General features: G+C 38.6%; 1 protein-coding gene across 1 annotated transcript in view; it reads left to right on the plus strand.

The window, feature by feature from the left end:
- Positions 1 to 2,223: 2,223 nt before the first annotated feature.
- The window catches only part of UNC5C (unc-5 netrin receptor C), a 188,479-nt gene continuing 170,661 nt past the window's right edge, over positions 2,224 to 20,041 (plus strand). Inside the window, exon 1 of the mRNA XM_032632018.1 lies at positions 2,224 to 2,305. Within this exon, the coding sequence (XP_032487909.1) occupies positions 2,224 to 2,305 (82 nt within the window). The remainder of the gene's footprint in view (positions 2,306 to 20,041) is intronic.

Consider the following 20,041-nt stretch of genomic DNA (forward strand, 5'->3'; position numbering starts at 1 on the left):
CATAAACCAAGTACTCTTATTTTCCATGTATTACCATAGATTTTATTTTCATAGTTTCTGATATTATGAATTTAATTCTTATTCTTAATTTGGTGATATTTCTCCTTCATCATCTCAGCCTAGTACTCTGATATGTTGTTTCCCTTATTTGTGAATTCTAAATGCTTAAAAAATTTTTGTGTGTGTATATAAAACAAAATTAGCACACTGTTGAAATTCTTTGAAATTAGGCCATGGATAATTGAGGTTCTTTTCCATAATTTTGCATAGACTTGAAAATTTCCATCATAGTTAAAAATATATACAGATTTTTGATCAGTAGATAGATTAGATTATATTCTGATAGTTTGAATTATACTAATATATTATCTATGGAAATGACATTAATTTTCCTCATAATTCTTGAAACAAGTAATTAATTTTAGATATGTTCACCTCAATTGAGAAACAGTTTTAGAGTCTACTGGATGTATGTTTGAGCCAGGCTGCAGTAAGGAATACGAAATGATTGAGACTCTCAAATTGCATTAAAGGATTTTTACAATTGAACAGCAAAGAATGGTTTTCTCTGGAGCATTAAGAATAGATTTTTGGGTGGTACTGAGATAGGCATTGAAGAGTCAACAGGGAATAAGGCACTATGTGCAGAGCAAATGTATGGAAGTGAGAAGAAATTTTAAAGCTACGTTTATGGAAAACGGAATTACCAAATTTAGCTTTGGTGAAGTGGTGGTAAATAAGCTGAAAATTAAATTAATTTGGGGCCATGTTTTGTTGAATACTGAAAGTTTCCAGCAAAAGCTGTTATGATTCCATTTTCTGTTTAGAAATGCTAATATAATGACGTGATATAGATGGGATTGAGAAAGGAAAGTCAGGAGCAAGCCAAATCAGTTCCAAGCGTCTTGTAATAATCTCAGTGAAAATGGGAGGACCTCAGCTTGAGTTCTGGTGATGAAAAAGGAGAATAAGAGTTGATTGTGAGAGAGACAATTTAGAGCAGATTTTATGCACTGTACATGAAGGTGAGTCCAACTTGATGGAGAGGTGGGACTCCAGGCTTTTGACTTGAGGATATCATAGTCAGAAATAAGGAGTTGAGTCAAAAGAAGAAGCTAGTTTTAGAGGGAAGATAAGTTTATCTGATGTTGATGCTGAGGCTAGAGTGTTAAACAAAATGAGTAAAATTTCTGATCTCATAAAGCTTGGAGTTTTCTGGGAGGGGAAAAGAAAATAGGCAACTAACTTGGTAAACAAGCTAATTTGAGATAGTGATTGCTGATAGTGTAATAGGGAAGAACATTTGTATTCTATTACAAGTTAATCACTAAAGGGATGTTGCCTATAAGCTTAAATTATACATAATGGCCCATCTCCAGGAACCCTGCCTTCCAGGTAATAAGCATTAAAGTAAAATGCCTTTGTTTAGCTCACAGGAAACGTCCTGACCAGGCCCACCTGTGAATGACTGCTGGAAGGAAGAAATTAACACATACCCTCCAGGGGCTGACCAAAATCAGGAAATGTTTGACTTTACTCCCTCTACTTTTAGTATAAAAGAAGCCTGAATTCTAACTCAGGCAAGATGGTTCGTTGGGACATGAGTTCACCATCTTCTCAGTCTGCCTACTTTCCAAATAAAGTCACTATTCTTTGCCTCAACAACTCATCTCTCGATTTATTGTCCTGTTGTGCAGTGAGCAGTACGAGCTTGGACTCGGTAACAAGAAGAAGAAAACAAATACAATGATGTGTTCTTAGAGAGAGACATCAAGAGATTGAGATTGGGGGGTCAAGAATATCTCTCTGGGGCTTCCCTGGTGGCGCAGTGGTTGAGAGTCCGCCTGCCGATGCAGGGGACATGGGTTCGTGCCCGGGTCTGGGAAGATCCCACGTGCCCCGGAGCGGCTGGGCCCGTGAGCCGTGGCTGCTGAGCCTGTGCTCCGCAACGGGAGAGGCCACAGCAGTGAGAGGCCCGCGTACAGGCTCCGGAGCACAGGCTCAGCGGCCACGGCTCACGGGCCCTGCATCGGCAGGCGGATTCTCAACCACTGCACCACCAGCGAAGCCCCAGAAGGCATCTTGAGCTGAAATTTAAGTGGCAAGAAGAAGAGGGAAGACCTTTCCTAGAGAAATGAGGTGCAAGTGCAAGGGCAAATTACCTCGGGTGGGACTGAGTTTGGTGTGTTCAGAGATATAAATACCAGTCTGTCTGTCTCGAGCATGGTGAGGAAGGGACAGGAGGATTGGAGAGGAGACATAGAGGCTGGCAGCAGTCAGGTCATGTGGGTCCTTCTTGGCCTTGGTAAAGAATCTGATTTCATTCTCAGTCAATGCAAAGGCATTGAAGGATTTTAAGAAGCAGGGGCGGGGGATGGAATGGAAGGTTGTGTGTGTGACATTATCTGATAATTGTAGCCAGAGTTGTGGATGAGATGCCCAAGGGAGGAACTAAAGGAGAGAAACTTGGTAAGTATCCACTGTATTTGAGCAGCGGGGAAAGAAGAGAAAGGTCAAAGAGATAGGATGGGAAGCAATCTAGTGCTAATACACAGTCCCCAAGAGAGGAGGAAGTTTCAAAAAGGATGGAGTGGTGCAATGAAGTCAAGTGTCAAATGAGGCCAAGAGGTTGAAGAGGCACTGTAGTCAGAGGTATCATATTATTTCTCACTCACAAAATGTTTTAAATTCAACTTTGATTAGTGAGGGAATGTATTTAGTTGAAAGCTTGTGCACACCTCATGATATATGGCATTTATACTTGCTTAGAGAATAGATATAATTTTTTATACAGGAACTGGATCCGTGCTTATAAACACTAAAGGACCACCTTTCAAATATGTATATTCCTGGCGTATTTCATGCAAGGATTTCTTCTCATGCTTTCTATTGATAGAGTAATTCCTATATACTTCTATTCTATAGAACTTCTTTAGGAACAACAATTCAAATGGAAAAGAAAAAATAACCCTGAAGTTCATGCCAGGCACTGGACTAGATGTCAGTTATGCAGAAATGAATAAGATAAACACTGTTCCTAACTCTTGAACTTGCCTTCTAGTGGGGAAGAAATATAAACAAGAAGAGTAGAGAGCAACGGGAGACGATCTCTGGGGTTTATGTCCAGGCTTTGAAGTGGGGAAGCCTTCAGAAGAAGGGGTGTTTGATGTCTGAAGAATGCGTAGGAGTTACCAAACAAATGGTGATGCAGTTGTGGGAAGTGTGATGTCCAGCTTCATGTGTCAGCTTGGCTGGGCTACAGTCCCCATGATTCAACCAAACAGTAATCTAGGTGCTGCCCAGGGAAGCCTTAGCTCTGCTTACTAGGCCTTTCAACTGATGGAATCAGGCACACACATTATCTAGGATAATTCCTCTTACTCAAGGAAACTAATTTTGTACTTAATCACATCCAGAAAATACTTTCACAGCAACATCTAGATTAGTGCTTGATTGAATAAGAATGTATTCCTAGCAACTTGACATATAAAACTGACCATCACAAAGAGTTTTCCAGGGAAGAGATAAGCACGTGCTATGTGAATGTAATGTTGAATTTTCAGATCTTTATTGGATTCTTTTAAACTATAAATCATTGTTTTAGTTAACAAGTAAGGGTTATCTTTAAATTTATGCTGTCTCATTTATCTATGAATAATTGTTTAATTTCTTTAATATTCTTCTGAGTGATCTTGTTTTATTCTTTAGATTCCTGAAGTTCAAAATAATAGTACAGGATTTGTAACTCTAACCATTAATAGAGAGTAAGAAAATGGTAGACCTTTTCCTTAATTCACCGTGTAAGTCTCTATACGTGTTAGCAAACCTTTCTGACAACCTAAAATTAAGCACTTTAAAGTGGAAGTCAAGTACTAATGAATTATAAACATGTTATTTACAGAACCAGACTAATAGGCCAATTTTTATTATAAATTTGGATTTTCATAAATTTAGTATCTTTTATTTCATTATTTCATTTTATAAGAAAAAAGGATGAGAGATAAAGTTCAGCTTGGCTATGACAGCTAGGACAGTCCTAGCATATAGAAGATGATCCATCAATATTTATTTTTGAACAAATTTTGAGAAAGATAGTAAACTAGTCTAGTTCAAAGTCAGAGATCACAGAGATGAGGAAATTACCACAATGGAATATAAGAGAAAAATGATATGGAACTAGGCAGAATGAAGTAAATGCTGTACAGCTACCAGTAATATGGTCTTTGAACACAAGTTGTAGTGGAGACATCACATAAGGCTTTATGGAGTCAGGATCATTGATTTGGTAAGGTTTAGTTTAGTGCAGAAACCTGTAGTGGTTATTCTAGGCTGAAGCAATAAGTTTCACATGGGATTATTTAAATTCTCCATCTCTTAATTTAAATAAAAACTCAAAAGCCACATTAAAAAATAGAAATCATCCATAATCTAGCATTTGAAAAACCCACTCCAAATAGAGGATAAAAGTTCCCCCTAAAGCTCTTCAGTTCTTCTCGCCAGGAGTAATTACTGTTACTACTTTTGAGCTTTGGGTTCTAGGCTTTGCCTTGTGCTTCTTGTGATTTATTGATGCAGCCATCTACACAGACATAGACACACACACGCACACACACGTGCGTGCACACACACACACACTTCTTTCTCCCCTCTCTCCCTCCTTTTTTTTCCTTTTCTTTCTTCTTTAACAAAAAGCAGCATCACTCTATACAGATTGACCGAAACCTTGTTTTATTTGCCTACTGAATAATGGATGCCCTTCTAGTTTAATACATACAAATCTGTCTCCTTATTTTTTTTTTTTTAACAGATACTAGAATTTTTAAACTTGCTAATATTTAAGGCATGAAAATCGAAACAATGTGCTATTTTCACAGAGATTGGTAAAATTAAAAAATTAACAAGGTTGATTACTGATTACTGAAGGTTGATTAGGGTTTAGGGAAACTGGTACTCTCATATGCTGTTGAGTTTTTTTTTTTTTTTTTTTTTAACATCTTTATTGGGGTATAATTGCTTTACAATGGTGTGTTAGTTTCTGCTTTATAACAAAGTGAATCAGCTATACATATACATATGTTCCCATATGTCTTCCCTCTTGCGTCTCCCTCCCTCCCACTCTCCCCATCCCACCCTTCCAGGCTGTCACAAAGCACCGAGCTAATATCCCTGTGCCTTGCGGCTGCTTCCCCCCAGCTATCTACCTTACTACGTTTGTTAGTGTGTATATGTCCATGACTCTCTCTCGCCCTGTCAAAACTCACCCCTCCCCCTCCCCATACCCTCAAGTCCGTTCTCCAGTAGGTCTGCGTCTTTATTCCTATCTTACCCCTAGGTTCTTCATGACATTTTTTTTCCCTTAAATTCCATATATATGTGTTAGCATACGGTATTTGTCTTTTTCTTTCCGACTTACTTCACTCTGTATGACAGACTCTAGGTCTATCCATCTCATTACAAATAGCTCAATTTCATTTCTTTTTAAGGCTGAGTAATATTCCATTGTGTATATGTGCCACATCTTCTTTATCCATTCATCTGATGATGGGTGCTTAGGTTGTTTCCATGTCCTGGCTATTGTAAATAGAGCTGCAATGAACATTTTGGTACATGACTCTTTTTGAATTTTGGTTTTCTCAGGGTATATGCCAAGTAGTGGGATTGCTGGGTCATATGGTAATTCTATTTGTAGTTTTTTAAGGAACCTCCATACTGTTCTCCACAGTGGCTGAACCAATTCACATTCCCACCAGCAGTGCAAGAGTGTCCCCTTTTCTCCACACCCTCTCCAGCATTTATTGTTTCTAGATTTTTTGATGATGGCCATTCTGACTGGTGTGAGATGATATCTCATTGTAGTTTTGATTTGCATTTCTCTAATGATTAATGATGTTGAGCATTCTTTCATGTGTTTGTTGGCATTCTGTATATCTTCTTTGGAGAAATGTCTATTTAGGTCTTCTGCCCATTTTTGGATGGGGTTGTTTGTTTTTTTGTTATTGAGCTGCATGAGCTGCTTGTAAATTTTGGAGATTAATCCTTTGTCAGTTGCTTCATTTGCAAATGTTTTCTCCCATTCTGAGGGTTGTCTTTTGGTCTTGGTTATGGTTTCCTTTGCTGTGCAAAAGCTTTGAAGTTTCATTAGGTCCCATTTGTTTATTTTTGTTTTTATTTCCATTACTCTAGGAGGTGGGTCAGAAAGGATCTTGCTGTGATTTATGTCATAGAGTGTTCTTCCTATGTTTTCTTCTAAGAGTTTGATAGTTTCTGGCCTTACATTTAGGTCTTTAATCCATTTTGAGCTTATTTTTGTGTGTGGTGTTAGGGAGTGATCTAATCTCATACTTTTACATGTACCTGTCCAGTTTTCCCAGCACCATTTATTGAAGAGGCTGTCCTTTCTCCACTGTACATTCCTGCCTCCTTTATCAAAGATAAGGTGTCCATATGTGCGTGGGTTTATCTCTGGGCTTTCTATCCTGTTCCACTGATCTATCTTTCTGTTTTTGTGCCAGTACCATACTGTCTTGATTACTGTTGCTTTGTAATATAGTCTGAAGTCAGGGAGCCTTATTCCTCCAGCTCCTTTTTTCGTTCTCAAGATTGCTTTGGCTATTCAGGGTCTTTTGTGTTTCCATACAAATTGCGAAATTTTTTGTTCTAGTTCTGTGAAAAATGCCAGTGGTAGTTTGATAGGGATTGCATTGAATCTGTAGATTGCTTTGGGTAGTAGAGTCATTTTCACAATGTTGATTCTTCCCATCCAAGAACATGGTATATCTCTCCATCTATTTGTATCATCTTTAATTTCTTTCATCAGTGTCTTATAATTTTCTGCATACAGGTCTTTCGTATACTTAGGTAGGTTTATTCCTAGATATTTTATTCTTTTTGTTGCAATGGTAAATGGGAGTGTTTTCTTGATTTCACTTTCAGATTTTTCATCATTAGTATATAGGAATGCCAGAGATTTCTGTGCATTAATTTTGTATCCTGCTACTTTACCAAATTCATTGATTAGCTCTAGTAGTTTTCTGGTAGCATCTTTAGGATTCTCTATGTATAGTATCATGTCATCTGCAAACAGTGACAGCTTTACTTCTTCTTTTCCGATTTGGATTCCTTTTATTTCCTTTTCTTCTCTGATTGCTGTGGCTAAAACTTCCAAAACTATGTTGAATAAGAGTGGTGAGAGTGGGCAACCTTGTCTTGTTCCTGATCTTAGTGGAAATGCTTTCAGTTTTTCACCATTGAGGATGATGTTTGCTGTGGGCTTGTCATATATGGCTTTTATTATGTTTAGGAAAGTTCCCTCTATGCCTACTTTCTGGAGGGTTTTTATCATAAATGGGTGTTGAATTTTGTCGAAAGCTTTCTCTGCATCTATTGAGATGATCATATGGTTTTTCTCCTTCAATTTGTTAATATGGTTTATCACATTGATAGATTTGCGTATATTGAAGAATCCTTGCATTCCTGGAATAAACCCCACTTGATCATGGTGTATGATCCTTTTAATGTGCTGTTGGATTCTGTTTGCTAGTATTTTGTTGAGGATTTTTGCATCTATGTTCATCAGTGATATTGGCCTGTAGTTTTCTTTCTTTGTGACATCCTTGTCTGGTTTTGGTATCAAGGTGATGGTGGCTTCGTAGAAGGAATTTGGGAGTGTTCCTCCCTCTGCTATATTTTGGAAGAGTTTGAGAAGGATAGGTGTTAGCTCTTCTCTAAACGTTTGATAGAATTCACCTGTGAAGCCATCTGGTCCTGGGCTTTTGTTTGTTGGAAGGTTTTTAATCACAGTTTCAATTTCAGTGCTTGTGATTGGTCTGTTCATATTTTCTATTTCTTCCTGATTCAGTCTTGGCAGGTTGTGCATTTCTAAGAATTTGTCCATTTCTTCCAGATTGTCCATTTTATTGGCATACAGTTGCTTGTAGTAATCTCTCATGATTTTTTTATTTCTGCAGTGTCAGTTGTTACTTCTCCTTTTTCATTTCTAATTCTATTGATTTGAGTCTTCTCCCTTTTTTTCTTGATGAGTCTGGCTAGTGGTTTATCTATTTTGTTTATCTTCTCAAAGAACCAGCTTTTAGTTTTATTGATCTTTGCTATTGTTTCCTTCATTTCTTTTTCATTTATTTCTGATCTGATTTTTATGATTTCTTTCCTTCTGCTAGCTTTGGGGTTTTTTTGTTCTTCTTTCTCTAATTGCTTGAGGTGCAAGGTTAGGTTGTTTATTCGAGATGTTTCCTGCTTCTTAAGGTGGGCTTGTATTGCTATAAACTTCCCCCTTAGAACTGCTTTTGCTGCATCCCATAGGTTTTGGGTCGTTGTGTCTCCATTGTCATTTGTTTCTAGGTATTTTTTGATTTCCCCTTTGATTTCTTCAGTGATCACTTCATTATTAAGTAGTGTATTGTTTAGCCTCCATGTGTTTGTATTTTTTACAGATCTTTTCCTGTAATTGATATCTAGTCTCATGGCGTTGTGGTCGGAAAAGATACTTGATACAATTTCAGTTTTCTTAAATTTACCAAGGCTTGATTTGTGACCCAAGATATGATCTATCCTGGAGAATGTTCCATGAGCACTTGAGAAAAATGTGTATTCTGTTGTTTTTGGATGGAGTGTCCTATAAATATCAATTAAGTCCATCTTGTTTAATGTATCATTTAAAGCTTGTGTTTCCTTATTTATTTTCATTTTGGATGATCTGTCCATGGGTGAAAGTGGGGTGTTAAAGTCCCCTACTATGAATGTGTTACTGTTGATCTCCCCTTTTATGGTTGTTAGTATTTGCCTTATGTATTGAGGTGCTCCTATGTTGGGTGCATAAATATTTACAATTGTTATATCTTCTTCTTGGATCGATCCCTTGATCATTATGTAGTGTCCTTCTTTGTCCCTTTTAATAGTCCTTATTTTAAAGTCTATTTTGTCTGATATGAGAATTGCTACTCCAGCTTTCTTTTGGTTTCCATTTGCATGGAATATCTTTTTCCATCCCCTTACTTTCAGTCTGTATGTGTCTCTAGTTCTGAGGTGGGTCTCTTGTAGACAGCATATATAAGGGTCTTGTTTTTGTATCCATTCAGCCAATCTGTGTCTTTTGGTGGGAGCATTTAGTCCATTTACATTTAAGGTAATTATCGATATGTATGTTCCTATTTCCATTTTATATATTGTTTTGGGTTCGCTACTATAGGTCATTTCCTTCTCTTGTGTTTCGTGTCTAGAGAAGTTCCTTTAGCATTTGTTGTAAAGCTGGTTTGGTGGTGCTGAACTCTCTCAGCTTTTGCTTGTCTGTAAAGGTTTTAATTTCTCCATCAAATGTGAATGAGATCCTTGCTGGGTAGAGTAGTCTTGGTTGCAGGCTATTCTCCTTCATCACTTTCAGTATGTCCTGCCACTCCCTTCTGGCTTGTAGGGTTTCTGCTGAGAGATCAGCTGTTAACCTTATGGGGATTCCCTTGTGTGTTATTTGTTGTTTTTCCCTTGCTGCTTTTAATATGCTTTCTTTGTATTTAATTTTTGACAGTTTGATTAATATGTGTCTTGGCGTGTTTCTCCTTGTATTTATCCTGTATGGGACCCTCTGTGCTTCCTGGACTTGATTAACTATTTCCTTTCCCATATTAGGGAAGTTTTCAACTATAATCTCTTCAAATATTTTCTCAGTCCCTTTCTTTCTTTCTTCTTCTTCTGGAACCCCTATAATTCGAATGTTGGTGCGTTTCATGTTGTCCCAGAGGTCTCTGAGACTGTCCTCAGTTCTTTTCATTCTTTTTTCTTTATTCTGCTCTGCAGTAGTTATTTCCACTACTTTATCTTCCAGGTCACTTATCCGTTCTTCTGCCTCAGTTATTCTGCTATTGATCCTATCTAGAGTGATTTTAATTTCATTTATTGCATTGTTCATCGTTGCTTGTTTCATCTTTAGTTCTTGTAGGTCCTTGTTAACTGTTTCTTGCATTTTGTCCATTCTACTTCCAAGATTTCGGATCATCCTTACTATCATTATTCTGAATTCTTTTTCAGGTAGATTGCCTATTTCCTCTTCATTTGTTAGGTCTGGTGGGTTTTTATCTTGCTCCTTCATCTGCTGTGTGTTTTTCTGTCTTCTCATTTTGCTTATCTTACTGTGTTTGGGGTCTCCTTTTTGCAGGCTGCACTTTCGTAGTTCCCGTTGTTTTTGATGTCTGTCTCCAGTGGCTAAGGTTGTTTCAGTGGGTTGTGTAGGCTTCCTGGTGGAGGGGACTAGTGCCTGTGTTGTGCTGGATGAGGCTGGATCTTGTCTCTCTAGTGGGCAGGTTCACGTCTGGTGGTGTGTTTTGGGGTGTCTGTGGCCTTATTATGATTTTAGGCAGCCTCTCTGCTAACGGGTGGGGTTGTGTTCCTGTTTTGCTAGTTGTTTGGCATAGGTTGTCCAGCACTGTGGCTTGCTGGTCGTTGAGTGAAGCTGGGTGCTGGTGTTAAGATGGAGGTCTCTGGGATATTTCCACCGTTTAATATTATGTGGAGCTGGGAGGTCTCTTGTTGACCAGTGTCCTGAAGTTGGCTCTCCTACCTCAGAGGCAGAGCCCTGACTCCTGGCTGGAGCACCAAGAGCCTTTCACCCACACAGCTCAGAATAAAAGGGAGAAAAAGTAGGGAGAATTAGTAGAAGTATGAGTAAAGAAAGAAGGAAAGGAGGAAAGGAAGGAAGGAAGAAAGAAGGAAAGAAAGGAGGGAGGGAGGGAGGGAGGAAGGAAGGAAGGAGGGAAAGAAGGAAAAAAGACAGAAAGAAAGATGATACAGTAAAAATAAAATAAAGTATAATATAGTTATTGAATTAAAAAATATTTAGAAAAAAAAAAAGGGACGGATAGACCCCTAGGACAAATGTTGGAAGCAAAGCTATACAGAGAAAATCTTACACAGAAGCATACACATACACCTTCACAAAAAGAGGTAAAGGGGGAAAAATCATAATTCCTGCTCCCTGAGACCACCTCCTCAATTTGGGGTGATTCGTTGTCTAAAGGAGGGAAGGAAGGAAGGAAAGAAAGAAGGAACGAAGGTAAAGTATAATAAAGTTATCACAATTAAACTTAATTATTAAGAAAAAGAATTTTTAAAAAAAAGTCATGGACGGATAGAGCCCTAGGACAAATGGTGGAAGCAAGAGTATACAGACAGGATCTCACACAGAAGCATACACGTACACATTCACAAAAAGAGGAAAAGGGAAAAAAATCATAGATCTCGCTCCTAAATTCCACCTCTTCAATTTGGGATCATTCCTTGTCTATTCAGGTATTCCACAGATGCAGGGTATATCAAGTTGATTGTGGAGCTTTAATCCGCTGCTTCTGTGGCTGCTGGGAGAGATTTCCCTTTCTCTTCTTTGTTCTCACAGCTCACAGGAGCTCAGCTTTGGATTTGGCCCTGCCTCTGCGTGTAGGTTGCTGGAGGGCGTCTGTTTTTTCGCTCAGACAGGACGGGGTTAAAGGAGCCGCTGATTCGGGGCCTCCGGCTCACTCCGGCGGGGGTTGGGGGGTGGGGGTAGGAGGGGCACTGCGTGCGGGGCGGGCCTGCGGCTGCAGAGGCAGCGTGACGTTGCGGCAGAGGCCGGCGTGATGTTGCACCAGCCTGAGACCCGCCGTGCGTACACCCGGGGAAGTTGTCCCTGGATCCCGGGAACCTGGTAGTGGCGGGCTGCACAGGCTCCGCGGAAGAGGGGTGTGGAGAGTGACCTGTGCTCGCACACAGGCCCCTTGGTGGTGGCAGCAGCAGCCTTAGCGTCTCCCGCCCGTCTCTGGGGTCCGCGGTTGTAGCCGCGGCTCGCGCCCGTCTCTGGGGTTTGCGCTTTCAGCCGCGGCTCGCGCCCGTCTCGGGGGCTCGCGCCCTCAGCCGCGGCTCGCGCCCGTCTCTGGGGTTCGCGCTTTTAGCCGCGGCTCGCGCCCTTCTCTGGAGTTCCTTTAAGCAGCGCTCTTAAACCCCTCTCCTCGCGCACCAGGAAACAAAGAGGGAAGAAAAAGTCTCTTGCCTCTTCGGCAGGTGCAGGCTTTTCCCCGAACTCCCTCCCGGCTAGTCGTGGTGCACTAACCCCTTCAGGCTATGTTCAAGCCGCCAACCCCAGTCCTCTCCCTGAGCTCCGTCCAAAACCAAAACCCGAGCCTCAGCTCGCAGCCCCGCCCGCCCCGGCGGGTGAGCAGACAAGCCACTCGGGCTGGTGAGTGCCGGTCGGCACCGATCGTCTGTGCAGGAATCTCCCCGCTTTGCCCTCCGCACCCGTCGCTGTGCACTACTCCGCGGTCCCGAAACTCCCCCCTCCGCCTCCCGCAGTCTCCGCCCGCGGAGGGGCTTCCTAGTGTGTGGAAACTTTTCCTCCTTCACAGCTCCCTCCCACTGGTGCAGGTGCCGTCCTTATTCTTTTGTCTCTGTTTTTTCTTTTGCTCTACCCAGTTACGTGGGGAGTTTCTTGCCTTTTGGGAGGTCTGAGGTCTTCTGCCAGCCTTCAGTAGGAGTTCTGTAGGAGTTGTTCCATGTGTGGATGTATTTCTGGTGTATCCGTGGGGAGGAAGGCGATCTCCGCGTCTTACTCTTCCGCCATCTTCAAGGTCCCCTGTCTCCTTATTTTTATTGGTGAAATAGTGTGCTCTTGAACGGATGTATCATAAATAATTATCTAATCATTCCTCAGTTTGCTGTTAAGTTGTTCTCAGACTCATTTAAATAGTTAATTACAGCTGCCTTTTGTTGCAATACATCATTTCTTTTTTAAATAAACAATGCTGCAGTGAACACCTTTGTATACATTTACATTTTGAGGCCATATATCTGTAACATGGATTCCAAGAAGTGGGATAACCTATTTGGAGGTTTGCATAGATTTAATTTTTACTTCTATTGTCAAATATTCTCTACTGTGATACCAATTTACACTACAGTCAGTATATGCAAATACACATTTCCTCAACACCTCATCAGTCATTCAGTATTTTTTTAGCTAATCTGATAAACAAAAAGAAAGTTACTATCTTGCTTTACACTGCATTTATTAAATTGTTTGAAGAAGGGAGCAAATGTATTTTTGAAAAATTTTTCTAAGAGCATGGTGTATAGACCACATGGCAGAAGTAGACATTGCAGGCAGGAAAACACTTAGGAGGATTTTATGTTAGCAGAAGTCAGAAATAATAAAGGCTTAAACTGGGACAGAAGGAGGTGCCTCTCTTTCACAGCTAAGTGCATGTCAAATAGCATGCTGACTTCATGTCACTATTAATGCATGGGCATTATTTGGAGATTATTTCTTTAAAAGCAGAAAAAAAAAGTTTTTTCTTTTGGAGTTAGAAATCATGTAGTACCTTCAAATTGTGCAGTACATTTAAGGCATTATATCTTCAGCTACTTAAATGATGAATCCATTAATATGTTACTTGAAATATAAGCCATAGTCTTTGTCTTTCAAAGGATATTTTAATCAAAATATTAAAAATAAGCTAGAGTTTCATTCAAATAGTTAATTCCGGTTGCCTTTTGTTGTAATATATCATGAATTATCTATCTGATGGATGGGCAGCCAAATGCAGATAAAATTAGCTTTGCAGTCATTCATTTTAAATTGCTCTTGAATCATTTGGAAGTAAATTCCATTTCAGAAGAATATGCTTCAGGTCTCAGACAAAGAGATAATAGTCCTATATTTTATGATATAAGCAATAATAGTTTGTCTTATGATTTAGAAATATAGAAACATGTATTAAGTTGATGAAAATTAAGGCTTGATATATAGCAATAAAACCAGAAACCTAAAGCTTCATAGATGGATGTTCATGGCATAATATTTTCCTGTCAAGAATTAGGTGGAATGAAAGTCTATAAAAATAATACATGGTGCAAAGCTTTCTCTTCTTGTATGTAATAAAAAAACAAAAGGCTATATGAGATAACAGAAGAGGAAATGCTAAGATGTACCTGATATTAAGATAAAAATGGCAATAGCATTACTGAGCAATGCTAAGAAGTAGAAAATTAAGTCAAGTGTTAGGGGAGGGTAAAATGAATAGTAATGTTGCATCCAAATCAAAAAGGCAGTATAGCTTTAAGTTGATACTGAATTCAATGTACAGAATAAAACCAACTTTGGAAATTTTACTTTGTTAATTTGAATGAACTACACGTAGAAAACTTGTTTAGAAATTTAATCAAGTCAGTTTACCCAAGTAGCATAATGCAGGCAATACCAGCATCTGGAAGGTGCCTTTATACAACATGTAATAACTTAGGATAGCTGTGGCACATTGTCAGAAATAACTTCACAGTCTGAAGTGGCTATTCACAAATCGGGTTCCTATCATGTCCCTGAAGACTTCAGGAGGCTATTTGGATATTTATATTAAGAAATACAGTGGTAAGAGGATGCACTCACTGGTCTCACTTGCTGGAAAATCAAATTGTTCTTTTATAGCTTCAAGTTTTGCAGCTTGACCCTAATAGTATCAAAAAGCTAGTTTATTTGTGTAGTAAAATAAATTGCATGCTAGGAAATGATCTCAGTAAACAGTCCACCAGTTCAAGGTAGAATCTCAAACCTTCTTTATTATTCTTATGTACTAAACAGCCCTCTAGTGCCCTAAAAAAGTTAACTTCGATGTGACAGGAATTTTACTTGTTTTGAATCAGGTCCTTGGATGGGCACTGGAGTATATCCAAAGGGAAAGCCAGGAACAGATAAAATCACACCTTTCCCTTGTACACCATTGCAAACACACTTGCTTAGAGAATTGATTGGCAGCTGGGTCTCTCAGTCAGAAAAGCCATTTCGTCTTCTAGAAAACATCTGATCATTGTACGAAGCCAGGAAATACTAAATAAGTTTTAAAATGGATATCCACTAAGATGTAATTTCAATTCTCAGACTTCACATGAAGTGGGACAATCAACTAAATGACATTTGTATACAGGGCCAGCTTCGTGGTATGTGACCTGTGCTGTCACACAGGACCTGTGCTTGGTTAAATACTCTGCTGTCACATCTCAAATTTTCTTTTTAATAGATCTTTATTGGAGTATAATTGCTTAACAATACTGTGTTAGTTTCTGTTGTACAACAAAGTGAATCAGCCATATGCATACATAGGTCCCCACATCCCCTCTCTCTTGAGCCTCCCTCCCACCCGCCCTATCCCACCCCTCTAGGTCATTGCAGAGCACCCAACTGATCTCTCTGTGCTATGCGTCTGCTTCCCACTAGCTATCTATTTTACATTTGGCAGTGTATGTATGTCGATGCTACTCGCACTTTGCCTCAGCTTCCCCCTCCCTGCCCTTGTCCTCAGGTCCATGCTCTATGTCTACATCTTTATTCCTGCCCTGCAACTGGGTTCTTCTTAACTTTTTTTTTTTTTTTTTTTTTTAGATTTCATATATATGCATTAGCATATGGTATTTGTTTTGCTCTTTCTGACTTACTTCACTCTCTATGACAGACTCTAGGTCCACACCTCACTACAAATAACTCAATTTCGTTTCTTCTTATGGCTGAGTAATATTCCACTGTATATATGTGCCACATCTTCTTTGTCCATTCATCTGTCGATGGACACTTAGGTAGTTTCCATGTCCTGGCTATTGTAAATAATGCTGCAGTGAACATTGTGGTACATGACTCTTTTTGAATTCTGGTTTTCTCAGGGTATATGCCCAGTAGTGGGATTGCTGGGTCCTATGATAATTCTATTTTTAGTTTTTAAGGAACCTCCATACTGTTCTCCATAGTGGTTGTATCAATTTACATTCCCACCAACAGTGCAGGAGGGTTCCCTTTTTACCACACCCTTTCCAGCATTTATTGTTTCTAGAGTTTTTGATGATGGCCATTCTGACTGGTGTGAGGTGATATCTCATTGTAGTTTTGATTTGCATTTCTCTGATAATTAGTGATGTTGAGCATCTTTTCATATGCCTCTTGGCCATCTGTATCTCTTCCTTGGTGAAATGTCTGTTTAGGTCTTCTGCCCATTTTTTAAGTGGATTGTTTGCTTTTCGATTTTGAGCTCCATGAGCTGTTTGTATATTTTGGAGATTAATCCCTTGTTTCATTTGCAAATATTTTCTCCCATACTGAGGGTTGTCTCTTTGCCTTGGTTATGGTTTCCTTTGCTGTGCAAGAGCTTTTAAGTTTAATTAAGTACCATTTGTTTATTTTTGCTTTTATTTCCATTACTCTAGGAGGTGGGTCAAAAAAGATCTTGCTGTGGTTTATGTCAAAGAGTGTTCTTCCTACGTTCTCCTCTAAGAGTTTTATAGTGTCTGGCCTTACATTTAGGTCTTTAAACATTTTGAGTTTATTTTTCTGTATGGTGTTAGGGAGTGTTCTAATTTCATTCTTTTACATGTAGCTGTCCAGTTTTCCCAGCACCACTTATTGAAGAGGCTGTCTTTTCTCCATTGTATGTTCTTGCCTCATTGTCGGAAATTAGGTGCCCATATGTGCATGGGTTTATCTCTGGGCATTCTATTCTGTACCATTGATCTATATTTCTGTTTCTGTGCCAGTACCATACTGTCTTGATTACTGTAGCTTTGTGGTATACTTTGAGGTCAGGGAGCCTGATTCCTTCAGCTCTGTTTTTCTTTCTCAAGATTGCTTTGGCTATTCAGGGTCTTTTGTGTTTCCATACAAATTGTAAAATATTTTGTTCTAATTCTGTGAAGAATGACATTGGTAGTTTGATAAGGATTGCATTGGATCTGTAGATTGCTTTGGGGAGTATAGTCATTTTCACAATATTGATTCTTCCAATCCAAGAACATGTTATATGTCTCCATCTGTTTATGTCATCTTTGGTTTCTTTCATCAGTGTTTTATAGTTTTCTGAGTACAAGTCTTTCGCCTCCTTAGGCAGGTTTATTCGTAGGTATTTTATTCTTTTTGTTGCAATGATAAATGGAAGTGTTTCCTTAATTTCTCTTTCTGATTTTTCATTGTTGGTGTATAGGAATGCAAGAGATTTCTGTGCATTAATTTTGTATCCTGCAACCTTACCAAATTCATTGATTAGTTCTAGTAGTTTTCTGGTGGCATCTCTAGGATTCTCTATGTATAGTATCATGTCATCTGCAAACAGTGACAGTTTTACTTCTTCTTTTTCAATTTGTATTCCTTTAATTTCTTTTTCTTCTCTGATTGCCATGGCTAGGACTTGCAAAACTATGTTGAATAAGAGTGGCGAGAGTAGACATCCTTGTCTTGTTCCTCATCTTAGTGGAAATGCTTTCAGTTTTTCACCATTGAGTATGATGCTTGCTGTGGGTTTGCCATATGTAGCCTTTATTATGTTGAGGTAGGTTCCCTCTTTGCCCGTTTTCTGGAGAGTTTTTGTCATAAATGGGTGTTGAACTTTGTCAAAAGCTTTTTCTGCATCTATTGAGATGATCATATGGTTTTTATTCCTTAATTTGTTAATGTGGTGTTTCACATTGATTGATTTGCAAATATTGAAAGAATCCTTGCATCTCTGGGATGAATCCCACTTGATCATGGTGTATGATCCTTTTAATGTGCTGTGGGATTCTGTTTGCTAGTATTTTGTTTAGGATTATTGAATCTATGTTAATCAGTGATAGTGGTCTATAATTTTCTTTTTGTGTGATATCTTTTTCTTGTTTTGGTATCAGGGTGATGGTGGCTTCTCAGAATGAATTGGGAGTGTTTCTCCCTCTGCTGTTTTTGGAAGAGTTTGAGAAGTATTGGTGTTAGCTCTTCTCTAAATGTTTCATAGAATTTGCCTGTGAAGCCATCTGGTCCTGGACTTTTTGTTTGTTGCAAGATTTTTAATTATGGTTTCAATTTCATTACTTGTGATAAGTCTGTTTATATTTGCTAATTATTCCTGGTTCAGTCTTGGAAAATTGTACCTTTCCAAGAATTTGGCCATTTTCTTCGTGGTTGTCCATTTTTATTGCCATATAGTTGTTTGTAGTAGTCTCTTATAACCTTTTTGTATTTCTGTAGTGTCAGTTGTGATTTCTCCCTTTTTCATTTCTAATTTTATTGATTTGCATACTGTCCTGTTTTTTCTTAATGAGTCTGGCTGATGGTTATCAATTTTATCTTCTCAGAGAACCAGCTTTAGTTTTATTGATCTTTTGCTATTTGTTTTCTTATTTCCATTTCATTTATTTCTGCTCTGATCTTCATGATTTCTTTCCTTCTACTGACTTTGAGTTTTCTTTGCTCTTCTTTCTCTAGTTGTTTTAAGTGTAGCGTTAGATTGTTTATTTGAGGTTTTTCTTTTTTCTTGAGGTGAGTTGAATTGCTATAAACTTCCCTCTTAGAACTGCTTTTGCTGCGTACCATAGGTTTTGGGTCATCGTGTTTTCATTTGTTTCTATGTATTTTTAATTTCTTCTTTGATTTCTTCAGTGATCTCTTGGTTATTTTGTAGCGCACTGTTTGGCCTCCATGTGTTTGTGTTTTTTACATTTTTTTCCCTGTAATTGATTTCCAATCTCATAGCGTTGTGGTCAGAAAAGATGCTTGATACGATTTCAATTTTCTTAAATTTTCCGAGGCTTGATTTGTGACCCAAGATGTGGTCTATTCTGGAGAATGTTCCATGTGCACTTGAGAAGAAAGTGTATTCTGCCAGTTTCAGGTGGAATGTTCTATAAAAGTCAATTAAACCTATCTGGTCTGTTGTGTCATTTAAAGCTTGTGTTTCTTTATTTATTTTCTGTTTAGATGGTCTGTCCATTGGTGTAAGTGGCGTGTTAAAGTCTCTTACTATTATTTTGTTACTGTAAACGTCCCCTCTCATGGTTGTTAGCATTTGCCTTATGTATTAAGGTGTTCCTATGTTGGATGCATAACATTTATAATTGTTATATCTTCTTCTTGGAATGATCCTTTGGTCATTATATAGTGACTCTCCATATCTCTTGTAACAGTGCTTATTTTAAAGTCTTTTTTATCTGATATGAGAATTGCTACTCCAACTTTCTTTTGATTTCCATCTGAATGGAATATCTTTTTCCATCCCTTCACTTTCAGTCTGTATGTGTCCCAAGGTCTGAAGTGGGTCTCTTGTAGACAGCATATATATGGGTCTTGTTTTTGTATCCATTCAGCCAGTCTGTGTCTTTTGGTTGGGGCATTTAATCCATTTACATTCAAGGTTATTATTGATATGTATTTTCCTATTACCATTCTCTTAATTGTTTTGGTTTTGTTTCTGTGGGTCTTTTTCTTCCCTTGTGTTTCCAGCCTAGAGAAGTTTATTGAGCATTTGTTGTAAAGCTGGTTTGGTGTTGCTGAATTCTCTTAGCTTTTGCTTTCCTGAAAAGCTTTGATTTCTCCCTCAAATCTTAATGAGATCCTTGCCTGGTAGAGTAATCTTGGTTGTAGTTTTTTCTCTTTCATCACTTTATGTATATCCTGCCACTCCCTTCTGGCCTGCAGAGTTTCTGCTGAAAAATCAGCTGATAACATTATGGGGATTCCTTTGTATGTTATTCTTTGTTCCCTTGCTGCTCTTAATATTTGATTTTAATATTTTTTAGTTTGATTAACATGTGTCTTGGTGTGTTTCTCCTAGGATTTATCCTGCCTGGGACTCTCTCTGCTTCCTGGACTTAGGTGACTATTTCCTTTCCCATGTTAGTGAAGTTTTCCACTATAATCTCTTCAGATATTTTCTCAGACCCTTTATTTTTCTCTTCTTCTCTTGGGACCCCTATAACTCGAATATTGGTCCATTTAGTGTTGTCCTAGAGGTTTCTGAGATTGACTTGAATTCATTCTTTTTTCTTTATTCTGCTCCTTGGCAGTTATTTCCACCATTTTGTCTTCCAGCTCACTTATTCGTTCTTCTGCCTCAGTTATTCTGTTATTGATTCCTTTTAGTGTATTTTTCTTTTCAGTTATTGTGTTGTTCACCTCTGTTTGTTTGTTCTTTAGTTCTTGTAGATCTTTGTTTAACATTACTTGTATTTTCTCAATCTGTGCCTCCATTCTATTTCCGAGATTCTGGATCATCTTTACTATCATTAC

This window comes from Phocoena sinus, chromosome 5 (assembly GCF_008692025.1).
Source record: "Phocoena sinus isolate mPhoSin1 chromosome 5, mPhoSin1.pri, whole genome shotgun sequence".
NCBI lineage: Eukaryota > Metazoa > Chordata > Mammalia > Artiodactyla > Phocoenidae > Phocoena > Phocoena sinus.